The sequence below is a fragment of the Bicyclus anynana genome, chromosome 1 (genome assembly GCF_947172395.1).
Source record: "Bicyclus anynana chromosome 1, ilBicAnyn1.1, whole genome shotgun sequence".
Lineage (NCBI taxonomy): Eukaryota > Metazoa > Arthropoda > Insecta > Lepidoptera > Nymphalidae > Bicyclus > Bicyclus anynana.
Window position 1 is genome coordinate 16280119 of NC_069083.1, and position 19135 is coordinate 16299253.

Below are 19135 nucleotides of genomic sequence, written 5' to 3' on the forward strand. Positions count from 1 at the left end.
GATATTAAAGTAAACATTTACAAATTATGATTATGGAAACGGTACTTCCATTGATAGGTGACAGTTACACTTCGTCCTTTGTATTTAGTTCAATCAATCGAATGTATTCAGGTCGATGTGGCCTAGTTACAAGTCGCAGCGAAGTTGTTATGAAACGGTTGTGTTATAGTTTACTTGAAGAATGTTAACCCAATTCCGTAATCAGCTGTCTACCTGTGTACATATTTATGGTTGTAGTGCCAAATTTAACCCATACTCATGCTAGTGAAGAATTATACTTGATTAAATATCTATCTACTTTCTACACTAATATTATAAAGATTTGATTGTTTGTTTGAATTGAATATGCTCTGAAACTACTGAACCGATTTGAAAAATTCTTTCACCAGTATAATCCTACATTATCCCTGGTGAATGTAGGCTATATTTTATCACCGTATTCCCACGGGAACGGTAACGGAAAGTGGGTGAAACCGCTAAGCGACTGCTAGCCTAGAGTAATATTATAAAGAGGTAAAGTTTGTGGTATTGTAAGGGGTTCTACTGAACCCACTTTGAACCCAATTGTTTTACCATTAGAAAGCCACGTTTTTTGTGAGTATGTCAGGCTATATTTTATCCTCGTATTCTCACGGAATCGGGAACTACGCGGGTGAAACCGCAGGGCGTCGTCTAGCATTTGTTAAAGTTAATTTTTACTCTTAATTTGAGATCGTGTAATACGTAGAGGAATGTTAACCATATAAAATATCAATATAATAAACATGACGTGAACGTAGGTGCAAATGCAATTTTAAATTGCTGTGTACATATTATGTTGTGAATGTCACGGAGAATGTTCTCGAGTTGGACAGTTTTAACACGCTGCGTTGGCTGAAATACATTAAAATTTTGCATTTAAACGTTCTTTATAAGTTTTTTAAACTGATGCAATATGAAATTCTATTTTGAATTATGGATGAACTTTCTATCCGATAGATCGAATATTGAACAGTATCAAACACGAAGTCCCCGGATTCTTACGTCACCAATCCAATTTTAACGACGCGACGGTATGGACTGATCTCACACAATACCTACTCATGGGTCCCAACTACCCATTAAGAGTCTGATATTCGCCATGGCGAATGTCCCGTGACTAAGTGCTAACACTTGGGTACGTCAATGATCACAGCTTTATATTGCAGGACGTTGTTTGCAGGCCTTGTGCGAAGTGTTGTTATGTTTTGGGCGATGGGCTGTCAATTATAACAGCTATAAAAAACAGCTTACTATTTTTCACATTATATAAGACGAGCGCTTAGCTGCAATCATGTTTGACAGTAAGCGATGTTGCAGCCTATGGTGGAACGCGCTTTCCTAGAAGATGCCTAATCACTCTTGACTTTAATATACCCATGTTGTAGGTGATAGAGAAAATGGAAGCTGAAAGAGCATTTCATAACTTCGCATTGAGGATCAGGAACGAAGAACCAAAACGCTTCTTAAGAGTCCAAGGGGCATCAACTACAATTATGTCCCATACGCATAACTAGCAATTCGTACCGTCAGATGTACTAAGTCGTCTAAAGATACACCGTCAAATGTAGCCGGCTAGATGTATTTCAGGGCAGTTAGAACGGCACTCTTCGTGCTAACCAGGTCAGTGAGTCAGGTCACGCCGCGACCCACGCACGGTCAGGACATTCTGACGATTTAGCAATGAAACATATTCAAACGAGCGATCGATGTTGAACTGGTTCAGCTGTCAGAACAATTTATCAGAAACACTAATTGCCTAGCAACTTAAGTAGGAACAGCGATTAACCCTTAACCCTTAAGCGATTATTCGCATGGGGTCAAAACAGTTTTGCACAAAAAAAAATTATACACTTGCCGCGGCCCAAAAAGTCTTGCCAATCTTCTTATGAATCTTTCATAATTTGTATCTTCTGAGAAGGAACAAGTTAGAGGGTCAGATTCTGAGTCTGTGTTAGTGTTCTCATCTACTCAGATTCAGAATCTGACCCTGACAAAGAGATCACGATAAAGCTGCTAAAAACGGAAAAGCGGTTGCAATGTAAGCAAAGTAACCAACAAATCCTGCTCACAGTGTAAAAAAGTAAAATTATAAAAAAAAAATTAGGTACGCGGCGAACTTTTAAAAATATTTCTTAACTAGTAGACGCCTGCGATTTTGTCCGCCCACCTCCTCAATCCGTTCTTAGCGGACGTCTAGGTACTAACTATAAACTATCTCTCTGCCAAATTTCTACTTTTACGTGACCTTTCGCTTTTATATATGTGGATTTTACTTTGAACCCTCGATGAGCGAGTTCAACTCTAGTTCGTATTTTTTTTTTAATCCAGCGACACTAATCTCATAAAGGACCAAAATCCAGGGGCAGTGCATTACCATAATCGATCCCACACTAGATTAATGTTATGTTATGTATTTTTTTAAGTTATTGTCGTAGAGTAACTATATTTTTTATCTTTCTGCGTCGTATATTATAGTTGACGTAGCGGATTTCCCCTTCAGCGCATTAATTACATCTTCATTTATCAGCTAATTGCTTCAGTTGTTATTCAGTTTCAAATATTAATCTTTTATAATTTTACACATTACAATTTACTTACATCATTAATTTAATATTGTAATGCCTAATATTTTTATATTTTAAAGTTTTGACTTCTGTGACAGACACTTGTTTTGTTCACTTGTGCAAACACTAGTAGGAGTTTAAATGATATTTAACAATTTGTGGTATTGTCGTTGTACTTTCGGATTAATCTTGTAAGTATTTATTATCGTATTTATAGATTTTGAGCAAGAATCTATCGATTTATTAGTTATTAGAGTCCGTGATTTCGTCTGTATAAAATTAAGTTTTTCCTAAAACCCACGGAACCATGGAGTTTTCCAGGATAACATATAGTCCTACTGTATATAATCTATCTCCATGCCAGATTTTAGCCAAATCCATTCCAGTTTAAAGTAATAAACTGTAAAAGTAATAAACGTCCATACATCCATACAAACTTTCGCGTTTATAATATTAGTGAAAAGTATTAAGTAGTGAATTATTTTTGGATCTAGAGACATCTCGTCTTCCAGGATGACGGTAGTACAATTTTTGCAATCGCAAAAAAAACAGCAATGTCATATAAGTCATGTGACGATGAACTGCTTCGATGGTCCAGATGTTAGTCTATTAGTTTCAGATCACAATTTTGAAAATTATATTTATTTATATATTAAGTCTTGGTCACTATAATTAATATCTGAACTTTACCAGTGGTAGTATTAACTACCACTGGTAAAGTTAAACTCATTAAGTTTAACTTTACCAACCTAAGCCCGCATTGGGGCAGCGTGGTGGGTTTAAGCTGCATATACCCTCACCTATAAGTAGGGAGGCCAGGGCATCAACATTATAATGATGATGAACTTAAGGGACGAGTTATTGAAACTACTAACTAAGATACATTCTAACGTAACTGAAGAAAACGTCTGTACATGTTTTATCTATTCTGACATTGCACTCGTGTAGAGCTATTTTTAGAGTTCTATCAACGGAAGGTCGAGCGTGGCTCCTAATCCGCGAAGGGGGAAACTCAGTACGGGGCGCAGGCGGAGTCGATGACCGAGTATTGATCCCGGCGAAGTGGGTCGCGACCCGTTTCCCGTTGCAATATAAACTGGTAGGGCTGCATCGTTCGTCTCGACAGATACAAGATTACCTATTCCCGCTGCGAGGCTTAATAAGCCACCAAATAGGTAACCGTTTAATGAGAAGTATTTGATGAAGTTTGGTGTTTTAAAATTAAGAACTTATGCAAAGTTTTAAGACACACTCGATTCCTTTTTGAATTTATATACTTAAGTTAAAACATTCCTAGCTAAGATGAATATGCATGAATTTGCACTGGAAACCGAATGGAGAGCCTTAAAAATAGATGAAGTATTAATAAAGTAAAGTAAAAAGTAAAAAGTCGGTTAATCTCTGTCAAAATACAGTCATAGAAGCCTTTTCTATTTATATGTATAGACCTAAATTACCGCTGTTTACGATAGGTAGTCAATTGATTTATGTTATTCCGATCTAAAGACTTAATAGTATCGGGTAACGAGGACAACCGTTGCGCAGATCAATTCTAAATGTTCTAGCTTCTGATTCTGTAATTTCTTCGTTATTATAATTAATTATAATATTGTTAACGTACAGTTTTAGTATATCCTCTGATAACTATAAAAGTTTATAGTTATCAGAGGTTATTTCCACTAAATGTTCAAAACAGTCGTGTCCTTTGGTATTAAGGGCCAGAATTTCAAGTCACGTAAACCCGTGATAAGCTGTAACAGGTACGGATATGTATAGCCTTTTGCCGAACAACCTTCCGTTGGAACTGTGATTAAATCTTGTATATATTACGATTCCAGTGATTGCAGCAATTTGTCAGTCAACTTTCTGAACTTGATGTCTAATGCTTTTGTGATGTTATACAATGTTGATAAAGCATTCATTTCAAGTCAATCATTCATTGTTCTGATGTTTGGTTTCATCAAGTTTATTTGTATGTCATTCTGAAACGGAATCTAGAAATGCAATGGTGCAGATGCTTTGTGAAAGTTGATTTGCACCACTCCCCCTCTATTGCACGCTGCATCACAAAGCGTTCAAGTTACATTCACTTTCCATTGGCTGAATGCTAACCCTAAACGCATACTAAGTATTTAGGTATAATGTTTTATCTGGTATAATCAATGCCTGTGTTATATCGGTCACACTTTGATAACAAAATTCGGTTGATAAAAAATCAGCGTAATTTCTTATCAGTTAGAATATTCTCGACAATCTAACTCGGAATCCATCTTTATCTGTAGTGTCCGTATTTATCAAAAGCATTGTTGGCAACGACATTTTGACAATCGGCGATCATTTACCATTGTTCATGTTTCTAAGGAGAATTAATTGAAGTGCTGACCTTCAGACTTTGTGATTACAGCATTACAGCAACGATATTTTGGCTTTCGAGGTAGCTTGTTGTTCACTTTAATAAAATATGATGGGTTTATAATGCTTTGCATCTTTTTTTGACTCAGGAGAGATTTCCGGCTAAGTTTAAAAAAAGCAGTTCGGTGTATTAGCAGTGTGTATCACGAATCATTGATATCATTAACTTTTTGTATTGGTTGCAAGAGTTTGTGTCTAATTTTGAACACGTTTTCAATCAAAATTGTTTTACATTTGGCTCACTTATATAATAATAAAGCGAGAATAATATCAATTTCTAGTGTCTTAGAGCTAATCTCATGATAGTTGGAAAATTGATTGATTGTATGAACAAGGATAATAATATACCTGATAGTACAAGTAAATTGGTACACCAGTATCTAGTTTGTAGAAAAGATTCCCAATAAATCTCCTGACTTTATCTTTCGTGATTTATAGATAGCTCTTCTCCAATGTCGAGACATATTGACAAAATAATCAAAAGCATCTGCACGTGGATTAATCGATTTGGTTGGGTATTTCAAAATGGCACGTTTACTGTGGGTGCTTGGAGGGCCGAACGACAACAATAGCCACCAATTGTTTGTGTTAGGAAAGCACGTTGGTGGTTCCACGTGTTTTGATCACGTGGACGATTAAAATGAGAACATCGTTTCCAGATTTAATTAAGACAACATCTCGAATACGTCCACGTTTCCATGAAAGTTCGAGAGCTTCCAGAACAGTTTTAAGAGTTGCTATTTTTAGAAATACCAAACTATATAATAAATATGCGCTGTTTACTGTTTGTATATCTATATTTTCTTATGTGCTTTTAATATATTAATAAAACTAAGGGGTTAATTTAAATGCGTTAACCTCCGAAATAACCAGCCGGATTGCATATGACATATTAATCATTGATGAGGATTTAATATTTTCTGTTATTTATGTATTTTTGCTTTTAGTTCATATAATACAGCTAGTAAAGTATTTAGTCGGTATAGGATTTTAAGGGCCTCTCCATATCTCGATAAGACGATATAACAAATTTTCAAGAAATCAGCCAAGATCATAAAAAAAAATTAGAAACAATTTTATCATTAAATAAAAAATATGTTGAGCGTATGTGAATGTGCACAAAAATGCAACGTATTTGTTAATTACTTTGTTATTGCGCAGTGCATATTCTAATGATCTGAAAACAATGAGTCACCATAGGTATTTCGCTGGAACTTACTGACACGGTCATTATAAATACAGTCAACGATAAATGTTTGATCGAATTGTTGATTTTTCGTTTACACAAGTTCATCTTCACATTAAAATAACCTGAAATTACCTCGATAGTACTAGTAGTATCTTAATCTATTAGTTAGTATACAATGAAACTAGTTTCCTAGAAAATAATACCATGTAGCGTGGGTGGATATTAGATTATTTCCGAACGAATCAAAGTGGGCGGGCATGTTTACAACTTTTCCCTGTAATTGCAGTTCAACTAAGCGTGACTTCCAGACACGAACGTGGGTAGTTCTAGATTAAAAGATGTCTGACGATGATCTAAATTTCTATCAGGAGTAGGTACGAGTATGACATTCACTTCTCTTTTTTGAACTTGGCCTTTATCGTGTTTTATTTTGGATAATTTGTTGTTTATTTGAATCTTTGAAACCTAGTATATTCTTTATTAAGTTCCATTTAAATTTCTAAACTTTCTATGTCTGAACAACTGCTGTTTGCAACGGCGTGGGAGCTAACCTGGATTCTTTCACGGTTTACTATTATTAGAGTTGGACTACTTCTGTTGACTTAATGGAAATTTATTTAGAATTATACAAATTAAATATATGATCAGATACAGTTGAGCTATAGGTTTGGTTTAGTCTTGCAATGTCACTGGAGTCTTAATCTTTTCTACATTCGATCTGTCTGATTACATTGGACGTCTACATCGAAGATGTGTTTAGTCTCGCATCTGACATAAAATATGGCTAATGGCAACTCGATGAGCTTCGTATGGTAACAACCGTGAATAGTTTGAAATTGAAGCGATAAATTGCCTGCGTGTGTGTCTTTATGGACGTGGTATAGGACGCATGTGTTGGCTCCGATGACGCCATCAAGTCGCCGTCGCGCGTGACGTAGCCACGGTCGTCGACGGGGCGCACCGCACCGCACCGTTCCCGCCACCGCCAGTCTCTGCTCGAACGCGGCACGGACCGTGTCGATCCGTTGCGATGTGAACGCCTAAACCTCACCACTGTCTACCACGACAGCTTTTGTTGCATGTGCATCGGCTACCAGTTTACTTTTCACAACATCATTAACATTTGTTTCTGCCACAGTAACTATCCGTTCAGTGGAGTGAAATGTAAGTGACGTATGCGAGTCATCGTTAACCTCTGGTGCCCTGTTTTACTGACACGTTTTAAATTTTAAGATCTTCAAGTGCCGTGTGACAAGTAGAATTCCGGGAATACTCTATCCGAACACCGTTGTTGGGATATGGTCAAACACGAGCGGTCAGGTAATATATTGAGAAAAGGTCGCTTTTTGTGACTTATAACTTTGGCGTTTTCTTTATCGCTACGTTCTTAAGTATTCAACAGGTGGTTACGTGAATTTCGTACAAGAGTTGAATGCCATACTGTCCATTAATTCGTTTTTATGTCAGAATGCCTCCTTTACTTAGAGATGCTGTACATTTCACCATATTTCCAAAGTAGATTAATGTGATGAAAGTCATAATGTCAGCATTTGATCAGTAATATTCAATAAATATTTATTTTCTATTGGCAATTCTTTTTTGGCACTGAATAATCTTTCGTTTGTGATTGATATTGGTCTCATAATGTAATAAGAAAGATTTCCGGAACACATTAATTGTTTGGTTGGTATAAATTAGTTTAAAAAAACGTTTGTACCATTTATTGTTGCTAATATTACAGAAAAAAACCTGACACGTGAAAACATTAACGTTGGCTTACGTGATATAATGCTGAAGTTAAATGCCTTCGCACTTAGTTCTATTAACGTAATCCACCCACTTGTGGTTGTTGGGTGTGTCTTGTCTGGAACGCAGATAGGTGGGTAGGGATTTGATAGACCAGGAAGTTCAATAAATATTTCCTGCACAAAACGGACCTTATATTAAAAAATTGCATTGCCCTTATTCCTTTTGTATTCTATTCTTCTTCTTTTATTCTATTCTATATTTTTTTCTGTCCCATTCATTCCATTTGTTGTTATGTTTATCATAACTCTTAATTGATTACTAATCTGTAATTAACTGTTTGTTGTACCCGCCTCATATTTTAAATGTTGATTGTCGAATTGCAATCTAGAAGCTGTGTCTTCATTTTAAGATAAGGAGCGATGATTAATGCATCCTGTTAACACATCAAAATTAAGATGTAGTGAATAATTACAATTAACTTGTGTTTTTGTTTACTTTTCATCACTTATTCAGACTTACTATAGAATAACCACCAATTGTTCGGTTAGGTTGTATAACTGTCTCGATGTTCAGGAATATGTTCGCTAGAAACATGTATAACACTAGACCATAAACTAGAATACTAGTCTATTATTAGTATTTTTGGATTTACAATACGGAGGGCCTGGGTTCGGTCCCCGGCTGGGCCGATTGAGGTTTTTTTAATTGGTCCCGGTCTGGCGAGCGGTTTAGTGTTTCGATACGATGTCGTGTAGAAACTGATAGCAGTGTGAATTTCATCCTACTCCTAACATGTTAGTCCGCTTCCATCTTAGATTGCATCATGACTTACCATCAGATGAGATTTTAGTCAAGAGCTCATTTGTAGAGAATATAAAAAAGTCACTAGTTCTAGAAGAATCATAGTAATTATCTGTCTGTGATTTGTCACAAATACTTCTACTTTTGTTATTCTTCTTATTTAATAATTTAATACAAATATTTATAGTTTATTTGACAAATATCAATACATACGTTACGGTAAATTTTCATACAATTACGTAAAATTACTAAATAAATTCACTCTATTTCTCTTGTTCTTTAGTCGGCATGTTTCACGATTCACGGAAATGCATAGATTGTCGATAATAAATGCTAGTTTACATTTAGGTTGTAATTTGATTACCAAATTTATTTCAAAATAAGGTGTTAGGTTTAAATTTTAAAGTTATGAGTTGTCCATTAGCATAATAGTTAAGTTTTATGACAAACATGGTGTCACCTGCGCTTTTGCCGTGACATCATAATTTATATATGGATTACAATGTCAATGATAACATATATTTTTATCTTTCGCCTTGGGTGGCTCAACGTGACTTAGCTTGGTTGTAAGCGATCATATATTGTTTCGACTTCACCATTTGTGAAAGATAAGCCATGACCTCTGTGGTATTGTTTTATAAATGTGCTGAGAACAAACTCAGCCATTGGCGAAATTATTTAAAATCAAGTGAGTAAATGGATTTTAAAGTTTTGAAGATGTTTAGGAAGGACCACGACCACGGTTCGCTAAAATCATAATTTTGACCGAATCACTATGACTACACAAAGTTTGAGCAGTAGGTATAGTTTTGAATAATTATTTTGGTTCCTAAGGTAAATGAAGATAATTACCATTTTTAGGCCCACGACGACTCTTTTTTGTCTTAAACTTGAAATATTTGGTTTGTTTCTGTATTATGAAAATACATTTTGGCGGTCTCTATTCAATGTCGACAAAACTCGTAAAATCCTCATTGAACGAAATTAACGTAGTAGACTACAATAAATCAAGGTTGCTTTGATTTCCTAGTATTGCGAGTAATAAAACCGAAGTAGAGTTAAGTGCATAGCGCAGTACTAGCGGTCAGATGGCCTCGATCTAATGTTTCCGCTACCGCCACGTTGTTGCTTGCTATGCACCGGTGTGCTGAAGCTTGTACAGAAATAGCATCATCATTAGATTCATCTTCTTCACTTTATTCTAGTTCAGGAATAGTACCATTATCTTTGTCTTCGCTTCCACACGTTTAATTTCAACTAGCAGAACTCCGCGTGGTTCTCATTCCTGTGCGAATAGGAACATATATATAAAATATATCCTAAGCTATTTCTTGATGTAGTGAAAGAATTTTCAAATTGGTCTTGTAGTTTCAGAACCTATTCAATCTTTCCTCCTTATAAAATTAGTATAGACCACTGTGATACGATAAAACTTTATAAACTTCCCCGTCCCCAAGGTTTGATTCGATCTTTAGATCACTAGTCTGTTCCAAGTCTAATTTACAACAATTTCGTCAAATATAACTGGTTATATATTTTGTGTTATCTTTACTTACATTTACTGTATCTCTTTGGTACCAAGAACTAATAGCATCATTTAAACGTCGACTTTTGATCAGTGAATATTTGAGTCTATTCAATTTCTTGTACTTCCTTATACCTACAAGTTTGTTACGTGAATTCAATCTGTTGTGAACGTGCACGTAGATACTCGTGTACCATTAGGTGTGTGATATGTATGACTGCACATTTGTTGTGGTTAAGCTTGTCCTTTGTTGTCGCCTTGTTTTAACGTGTTTGTCCCTCGTCGATAAACATGCACGTCTCAGTGAGGCTATTATATTCTAGCTAAAGGAAGTTGTTAATTATACTAGTAGATCATACATTTAATAAAGTACATATCTATGTATTTATGTTCACTTACAACATTTATAATTTATATTTACTCTCAATAAATGAAATATCTACTGTACGCTAGCTTAAGTACTAATCATTTTAGATTCTTAAAACGTTTTGTATCAAATCAAAATCAAAGTATTTTCCTCGTAGCCCTCACCCTCTTTTAATTTTACTTTCGTAGTGTAATGTACATGATTTTCAGAATGGCTAGACAGTCTTGAAGGGCAGACGTTAAAACGCGTTAGTCTAAATCGTTTGCATTGTTACATAGGGGTCTGGAGTTTATTGACCGTCGCGTCTGCTCAGAATTTAGAAAATTTTGCAGACACCATTCGTCGCTTGATAGACTGAATTATCTGAGTGTCTTCAGAATTACCTTCGCATGTCAACAAAGACTGACAACAAAACTTCGACATATGCATTTAAATGTCCATTTTTGATGAATCAGCTATCTTTATTGTTATTCTTATTTTTATCTAAAATTTTACGTAAAATTAAAACGCAATTGCGGTATTACGTATAATGGCTTTCGTCTTTTCTCGGTTGTCAAGAGTTTGAAAGCTCAGGCTTAAAGCAACTCTCATCCAAATGTTGATCTTGCCAATTTTCCAACGTCTTTGTGAAGTTCATCAACCGTTAGCCACATTATAACGAGCGCAATTTGGTTTACGCCCACTTTTGTTTTAAATTTACAGACTTCTAACCTTTCCAAGGTAAAAGCAATTTGCATTAAAAACTTTTAAGTGATATTATTTTACCACCGTTAGTAGTACGAGTTAGTATAAGTGTTTTGTTGTGGAATTTCCTTTTTAAAGTTATAAGTGCAATAACGATCTGAACAATTTTCTGTTTTATAATTGATACTGCAAATTAATAAAATTACTGTGTTGTAACAAATTAGGTATACTGGTATCATAAGATAATTCTAACCTAATTAGAGGATTAATTCGATGATTTCACTCGTGCGTTCACTATCTACCAGATTATTATCTCTAAAATAATGAAGATAGAGCTGTCTAAATTCTCGGTATAAAATATACACATAAGTGCGTGGGCTGTGTGTATGTTCTGTTTGGCTTTAATCCAAGTCTGGTTGCGTCTCTCCTTGAATGAAATCTTCAGGAAAACAAAACAGTTTTTAAAATATTCTGTCCACCGTTTTGAATATATTCGGCGTACGGTTCGCCTGTTTGCTTCTGAGCATTCGGAATTACTTCAACATGTATGTAGTATTGTAATATACGACATGGGAATCTCTTTCACTACAGTTTGTCTGCCAAAAATTTGTTGCGTCTTTATAATATGTTTTTCTGCGCAGCGACACAGAAAACAACTTTTGCTGAATAAAGTTGTGTATTTACGATTCGATGTCCAATATTTTCGTCGTAGCGCTTGTTGTCTATTTTTGTTATTAATATAATATAAAAAAGGCTCTTCCTTCTGAAATTTCTGTTAAAAATTTACAAACAAATGTAATTAATTTAAGAAATTAGTAGTTCTTATATATTTTACACTTGATTTTTGCTAAAGCGTACATTCGTGCCAAATTTCTAGTTACGTCATCGGTCATCGGTCATAGGTCACTGGGAAGTGCCCTTTTACATTTTAATAGCGGTTTATTTCCGTTAAATCGCTGTATCTTGTTACTTAATTTCAGTTAAAACTGAAGTTATTTGCAGCTATAACAGAAAGTTATCTTACTATTCATTCGTAGATCTAACTTGTAATATCTCGTTTCACGTGATGAACAGATGCTTAATATGATCCTTTAAGAATACGTTCATTGGAAGATTCGAGGCCGCTGATTACTTCTCTTCATTTATCATCATCATTCATTTAATCATTTCATTAGTACCATTTTGTAATAGATTACATCCGTGGAATTACGCCTTCCTGCCTCTTTATAGATTATTTCTGTCGCCAAGTAGGATTACTGTATTCCGGTCTGAAGAGAATGGTTACCGGTGACATTATGCCAGCCACTGACCATCCCATAAGGCACATGAACTTATAAGAGGGTGAGTGGTTAGCATTACAGGCCCATGAGGTACGAATATGTATGTTGCCTTGCCGCATCGCCGTCTTTGCATACCATGAGAAGTGTTGCTATAGGCGATGGTTTAGTTGCCTGCGTACTCCGGAAACTTTTAGTATCTAAATAAACTTCATTATTGGGATCTTATTTCAACAAGTAGGCCTTAGACACGACATCTCATGAAGTCATACTGTCAACCAATAGCGGCGGATATCGCTCTCTTTTCGTCCCATTTCCGGTCGACCGCTTTTGGTCGGCTGTCTATTTCTGTTCATGAGATATGTCATTTCTTCTTTATCTATACTAATATTATAAAGCTGAAGAGTTCGTTTGTTTGTTTGATTGAACGCGCTAATCTCAGGAACTACTGGTCCGATTTGAAAAATTCTTTCAGTGTTAGACAGCCCATTTATCGATATATATTATCCCCGTATGCCTACGGGAACGGGAACCACGCGGGTGTAACCGCGCGGCGTCAGCTAGTGTATTAAATAAAACGCTTCAGAAGATGACGCCATACGAATTTGTTATTACACGATCTAGACTAGGTTGGCATTAAAGTGCGCCACGATATCACGGTGTTATCACGATATCGTACACTGTAATGGAATAATCTCATCGTACACATATTAAAGAACGGAACCGCTCATTAGTAACACAAGACAAATAAACGAGAAGTTTTGTCCTCGTTTTAGTAATTGTCGCTATTTTAGTGGCAACGGCGTAATCATCCAGCGGAAAATGTAAACAACACGTCAGAGAGTAGGCAGTAGGTATTCTGCTGCATTAATTATGAGGATATTCAGAGTACAAAGGAGAATTGTTTTCCATAGATCTTTCAGACTCATTTTTACCCGACTAAGACGAAGCCAAAAGGAAGGGAATGATTTTGGCAGTCTATGTATGTTCGTATGTTTGTAATTATGTTCCACCGTAGTGCCTAAACTACTGAACCTATTTTAATGAACGACGCATTTAAAAATTCGTAGTATTTTTATAGCCTTAGTCCCAGGTGACATACCTAAGCTGTAATAATTTTATTACGTCATCGGGTTTATAGTATTTAATCTTTATTCTATACAAGCTCGTAAACTAAACAGTTATTGGCTTCGTAGTAGATTTTTCTCGCTAAAACAGTAGTTTTGTCAAAATAATCATACCTACTTGAGATTTCCATTAAATAAGTTTTTTGAAAAATATTTGAAGCATTATTTTTTTTTTATACTTTCAAGTAGAAAGACATCTAAACAGCCTGTAAGACGTGAACCATTGCTCAATCATCACCTCGCAGGTGTCTTCGGTAACCATACTCATTAAAACGGAACACCTCACAAAATTACCTGACGCCTTAAACAAGAATTTATGTCTCTATTTATAGCGTTTTCAAAAATATTGCTAGTGCTGTTAAATAATCTCTGCTAATAATACCGACTCTTGATTTTGAAGTGTATTCCACTTTGGCTACCGATCATGTAATAAATCAATGGTGTATTGTTACAGTTGGGCAACTGTTCCGTGGCGACATTGATGGAGTTCCGCTTGGACAGCGCGGAGTACTGCCAGGCTCAACACAAATAAGTTTGCGGGCGTTTGTGGAAGCGAGACCCATGCTGCCGGGAGCGCGCGCCTCGCCACTCACGTCGAGCACCCAGCGATATACACCCATCCATTTGTAAGTACACTGCCATTATACAAATGATATTGGAGTTCCACACGACTCAATGACTTGCGAAGCTGAAGTGGTAATTTACGGGACACAGTTCGACGAGCCGATGGATGTGCGGCCCAAGACCAAGGTGCTGGAATGGCGACCGTGCACTAGAAGGTGCAGTGTTGGTGTGTTGACCCATTACCAGGTGGGCTGACTGATTCGCTGGATGCTGGCGGCTCAGAATCATGTTTGGAAGTCCCTACAAAAGGCCTTTTCTGGCAGTGGACGTCCATCGAATGATATGATGATGATGATTGGATATGAACCCACCGCCCACCTTTCCCGCCTAGAAAATGATTTTGGTCTCGCCTTAAATGAAGAAATAACAGTCAGACAAAACAAAATTTTATAATTGTACCTAATATAATTTACACAGTGCTCAGTTGATTAATTAATACAAACAATAGTATGTAATTAGTTTCCCTTGTGGTTTTTCAGTTACTAAAATGTTTAGTTCTGCGTGTCGTCGTTGGGGTTTTATTAGTATTAGTCACTCGTGTTTCCCTTTTGAGGGTTTGACTAATTGGCCTTTATTTTGTATGCTATAGACCATCACAATGTGAGGTGGCAATACAATGTAACATACACTTCCCATATAGAACGAGAGACTGTGACCGCCAGACCTGCCTCATTTTATAAAAGCTTCTGTCGAAGGATTGCCAAGAATCAAGAGGTCTATGTCCGGCAGTGGACGTCGATCGGCTGGTAATGATGATTATGATGATACATGTACAGTTGAATGTTTACAACCTAGAAACCTGCCATCTGCTGCCACCACTGTCCAAACTCTATACTTACTATAGTCTATAGTCGCCTACTGTGCTTATTGGTAGGAGCATTAACTGACGGACTTCCATCATATACAACCATTTTTAACAGTCTACTACAGGGCCAGGCCTTCTGTAAAGTAAAAGACGAGATAAGGAGCTTCGAGCCATCGCAGCTTCTTATGTCGTCTCCTATCGCGGGCTTTCAGTTTTTATAAAATGAGTAAGGTCAGGCCGTCGCAGTCCTATTTCAATATGGACGGGATGTGATGTTTTGCCATTCTTCCGACATCAAGGTTAACACGATCCACTAATCAGTTAGCACGTAGGGAATGCACCTCTGTGTGAACTCAGTCAGTAGGTATCAATCAAAACACACACCGAGTGTTGCGTAGTGTTTACACTGGCGTTATCACGTTGTGTATAGACATACGGACAACACTCGTATCTATATGATGTGAACGCGCTAATAAGTGATGCGCTATTGGCAACGGATCAGCAGTTTGCGAATACCGCCCGTACATGTTTCTCACATGACCTTAACATGGTCCGTTCGCCGCACGTATACGCTATTTTTAAAAAGTTTTTTAATCCACTCCGGTCGACTTTCGTGTATTGACGCAAATCCCAAGATGTAATCCCGCGTATAAACTTCTCTTAACGTACGTGTGTAATTATAATAAGTTCTGTTTTTTTGTTTCAGTTACATTGAATTCGGATCCCGCTGCTAAATCGGGGGGGCACATAATTTGCCGGAGTCGCGATCGCGTAAACTTATGTTTTGTCGCATAATCAGTTACCTTTATTAGTTTCGCTTCCCCAATTCGTTACCACCGTCTGTTAGTTTCCGAATGTGCTCGAGTGGTTGAAAGCGACATCCATGCGGGTGGTTCAAATTATATAATTGGACCCTTTTAAAAGAGAAGCCACGAAACTGTAGTGTGTTGTGTGGAAATAGAGTGACAGTTTGTCTGTTTTGACTCTGACGGATCGCTGCGAGGTTCCGACGCGCGTTAGATATCTGACGGCTCGGTGCGCGAGTGTTGTATCGGGATCGACAGGAGTGGTAGCGCCGTCACCATGAAGCAGAAGGACATCAGGCCGGCGCCGTCGCTCATCGAGTACAAGAGCATGCGGTTCCTCATCACCGACCGACCATCGGATGTCACCATCCAGGGCTATTTGCAGGTGTGTAGCATTGTATTATTACACTAGCAGCATCTCGCGTAGTTCCCATTTTCTTTATGCCTATTCCCTGTTTCAATAAATTTTATGTGAACGTGAGCGCCAAAACCATTTTTACCTAATTGCAAGTAAATTAAACAACATAACGAAAAACAAAATGGCCATGTTCAAGATATATATCTAATTTTCTATATAAAACGAAAATTTAAGAAAATAAGTTTGCGTTTCCTGAGATTGAAAGCAAAATGTGAGCAAAACATGTATTTTAAAAAAAAATAAACTATGGAGAAAACTTTTACAAAATGTGTATTTTGTATAGTCATAACGAAGCTTACACTTTGAAATATCATTTACCCAAATATCAGGCTCCTAACTTTTCCAGAATCTGAGATCCAGAACCATTTGTAACCACCAAATTACATATTGCACACTCTTAAATGTTTCTCATAGAGTCGCCACGAAAATAATTGATTAGCGTCTGTGGAGTCGATTCTCTTAATATCCCGTAGAAATGTAAGATAATCACGACAATCAAAGGCCTGGAGCCTTGACCCTTGAACCTTGTGGCTTTAGGTACCACCAAGATTCAAAGTCAGTTGCCTACCGTACTTACCTATGGTTTATAATGATATGGTAAAGGCATGGCATGACGAACTTTCAGTTTAATTATAAAACGATATTGTTCATTATTATCAGAAACTCTAACCAAAAGAGCGGAATAGTTCCTAAATATTTCTTTGTTATACAGAAATGTCCTTGGTCGTCTTTCAGGAAAGTTACGCCTGAAGAAAATTGGGTCTCCTCGATAATTCTTATCTCGCAAAGAGGCAAACCGTAGCGTTGTCTCGTTGAATGTTTTATGCTTTTGTTTGCCCACTCCTTTGGACGTAATGGATACTTTGAATTTGCGTCAACCGGCATTCTTGTCCTTGCCGTGAGTCAACGAAGACAAACATTTGCTGGAATTGATTTAGTAAACGACTATTTATTTACCCGACTGCAAGAAGCGTTATTTTAAAAATAACTTATTCTGCTTCCGATTTATTTACGAAGTTTTGCGATTGAAATACAACCTTTTTTATGAGAAACTTTTTATTTATTAGATAATATACTCGTAGTAGTAGGTACTTACCTTCTTATTTCGCGGATATTTCGGGTGAATATTTCAATAAAAAAAATCTAGACTAATTTGCTTACATCAATTATCTATCAAGTATCAAGGGATTTTAAAAGAGATGGTAATGACCGGATAGCGGCAATTTTACTGTTGACTTGAGAGCCAACAAACTCAAGAAGTCTGTGATGTCCAAGATAAGGTAAAGTGGGCGAGATTATGCCGAAAAGCGAACCTCACGTAGTGCGACTATGCTAGGAAGAAGCATAGAAGCAGAACAGGGAAATTTTACTACAATATAAATAGACTTCATTCTGTTGTTTTTGATTTCGTGGAATCGACTCGATTGTCAATGTCATACTCTTGGTAATAAGCAACAAATCAAAAATTCCGTTTAGCATTTCGCTAAATGCAAAACATTTCTTGAACGTTGCGGATTTCCTGACAGTCATTTTGTGAAATTTCTTCAGGTAGAATATAGAGACGAGTGTACCTTTTGTTCAATACTAAGTTTTATTGTAATTCCAAGTTCTATCGATTGGGGAGAAAACGGTCTATTGTGTCTCACAATGGCTTAATACTTTGAACAATAAATAAGCACCCCGAACGGTAAAATGGCATGTTGTAGGGAATTTTCGTAAGGGTATCTTTGTAAGGGATTTGTTGAGTGATTTGATGTTAGTTCTTGTCTCTAAGCCCTTATTTATTTTGCTTTATTCACTTGTTGTAATTTGGGATAGTATTGGATAGTACCTACACAATGATTCGTATGTTACCATCTATACAAATATTAAAGCTGAAGAGTTTGTTTGTTTGTTTGTCTAGTTGGTTGGTTGGTTTAACGCGCTAATCTCAGGTCCGATTTGAAAAATTCTTTGAGAGTTAGATATCCCATTTATCGAGAAAGGCTGTAGGCTATACTTATATTATCCCCGTGTTCCTACGTGAACGGGAACCATGCGGGTGAAACCGCTAATTTACAAACAAGTACCTAAAATATAACAAGTAAAAATAATTATCAGATAGGTATATAATAATTAGATTAAAATACCAGTACATATAATATTATTAGATTATAATACCGATAGATATAATATTAATTAAAGAGATAGAATACATGAGACTTTCCTTATTTTGTAATTCTAATTAATTACGGAACAGACGATATCTTCTTTTTTCGTTCTACCTAAGTAGTTCTTACTGCTTACCTTGCTGGATTGGACGATTTCGAAGAAAGAACCCCTATAATTATAATGTTTGTGGAATCTAAGCTTAATGTTATTATGACAATCATTTGAATAACCAGTAAGTTTCGGAGATTTGTTTCAAACTAGATAGATTGACAGAGGAACACTTCACAATACTACATGCCTAATTTTATTCATGTTTTTATTTCCAAGTGAACCATCTGCTTAGTTTGAGGCTTAGACTCATCACAATTGTTTAATGTGGGTTGGCGAGCCTAATGTTTTTTCTTTTATTGTTACTATCGGAAATTGCAGATTTTTTTTCTAATCTTACTCCGAGTCCGATGACTTATAGCGTACTCATCTGTACTATTCGTATAAAATAAAGATTGCAGATGTTACAAGTATTTCATGACTTGAGCTCAGTTGTTTGTTAGGCAGCGTAGACACTGCATTCTAAAGGGATCCCTTAAACCTGTTCCCAAGGTCACAAGTCCTGGG

General features: G+C 36.5%; 1 protein-coding gene across 3 annotated transcripts in view; it reads left to right on the top strand.

The window, feature by feature from the left end:
- The window catches only part of LOC112055964 (PRL-1 phosphatase), a 36986-nt gene that overhangs the window by 11167 nt on the left and 6684 nt on the right, over window positions 1–19135 (top strand). Inside the window, exons 1-3 of one of the 3 annotated variants that reach the window (XM_024096267.2) lie at window positions 7176–7350; window positions 14171–14342; window positions 15852–16336. In XM_024096267.2, the coding sequence (XP_023952035.1) occupies window positions 16229–16336 (108 nt within the window). In that variant the 5' untranslated portion in view covers window positions 7176–7350; window positions 14171–14342; window positions 15852–16228. The other 2 variants (XM_024096270.2, XM_024096269.2) reach the window with 2 other exon arrangements.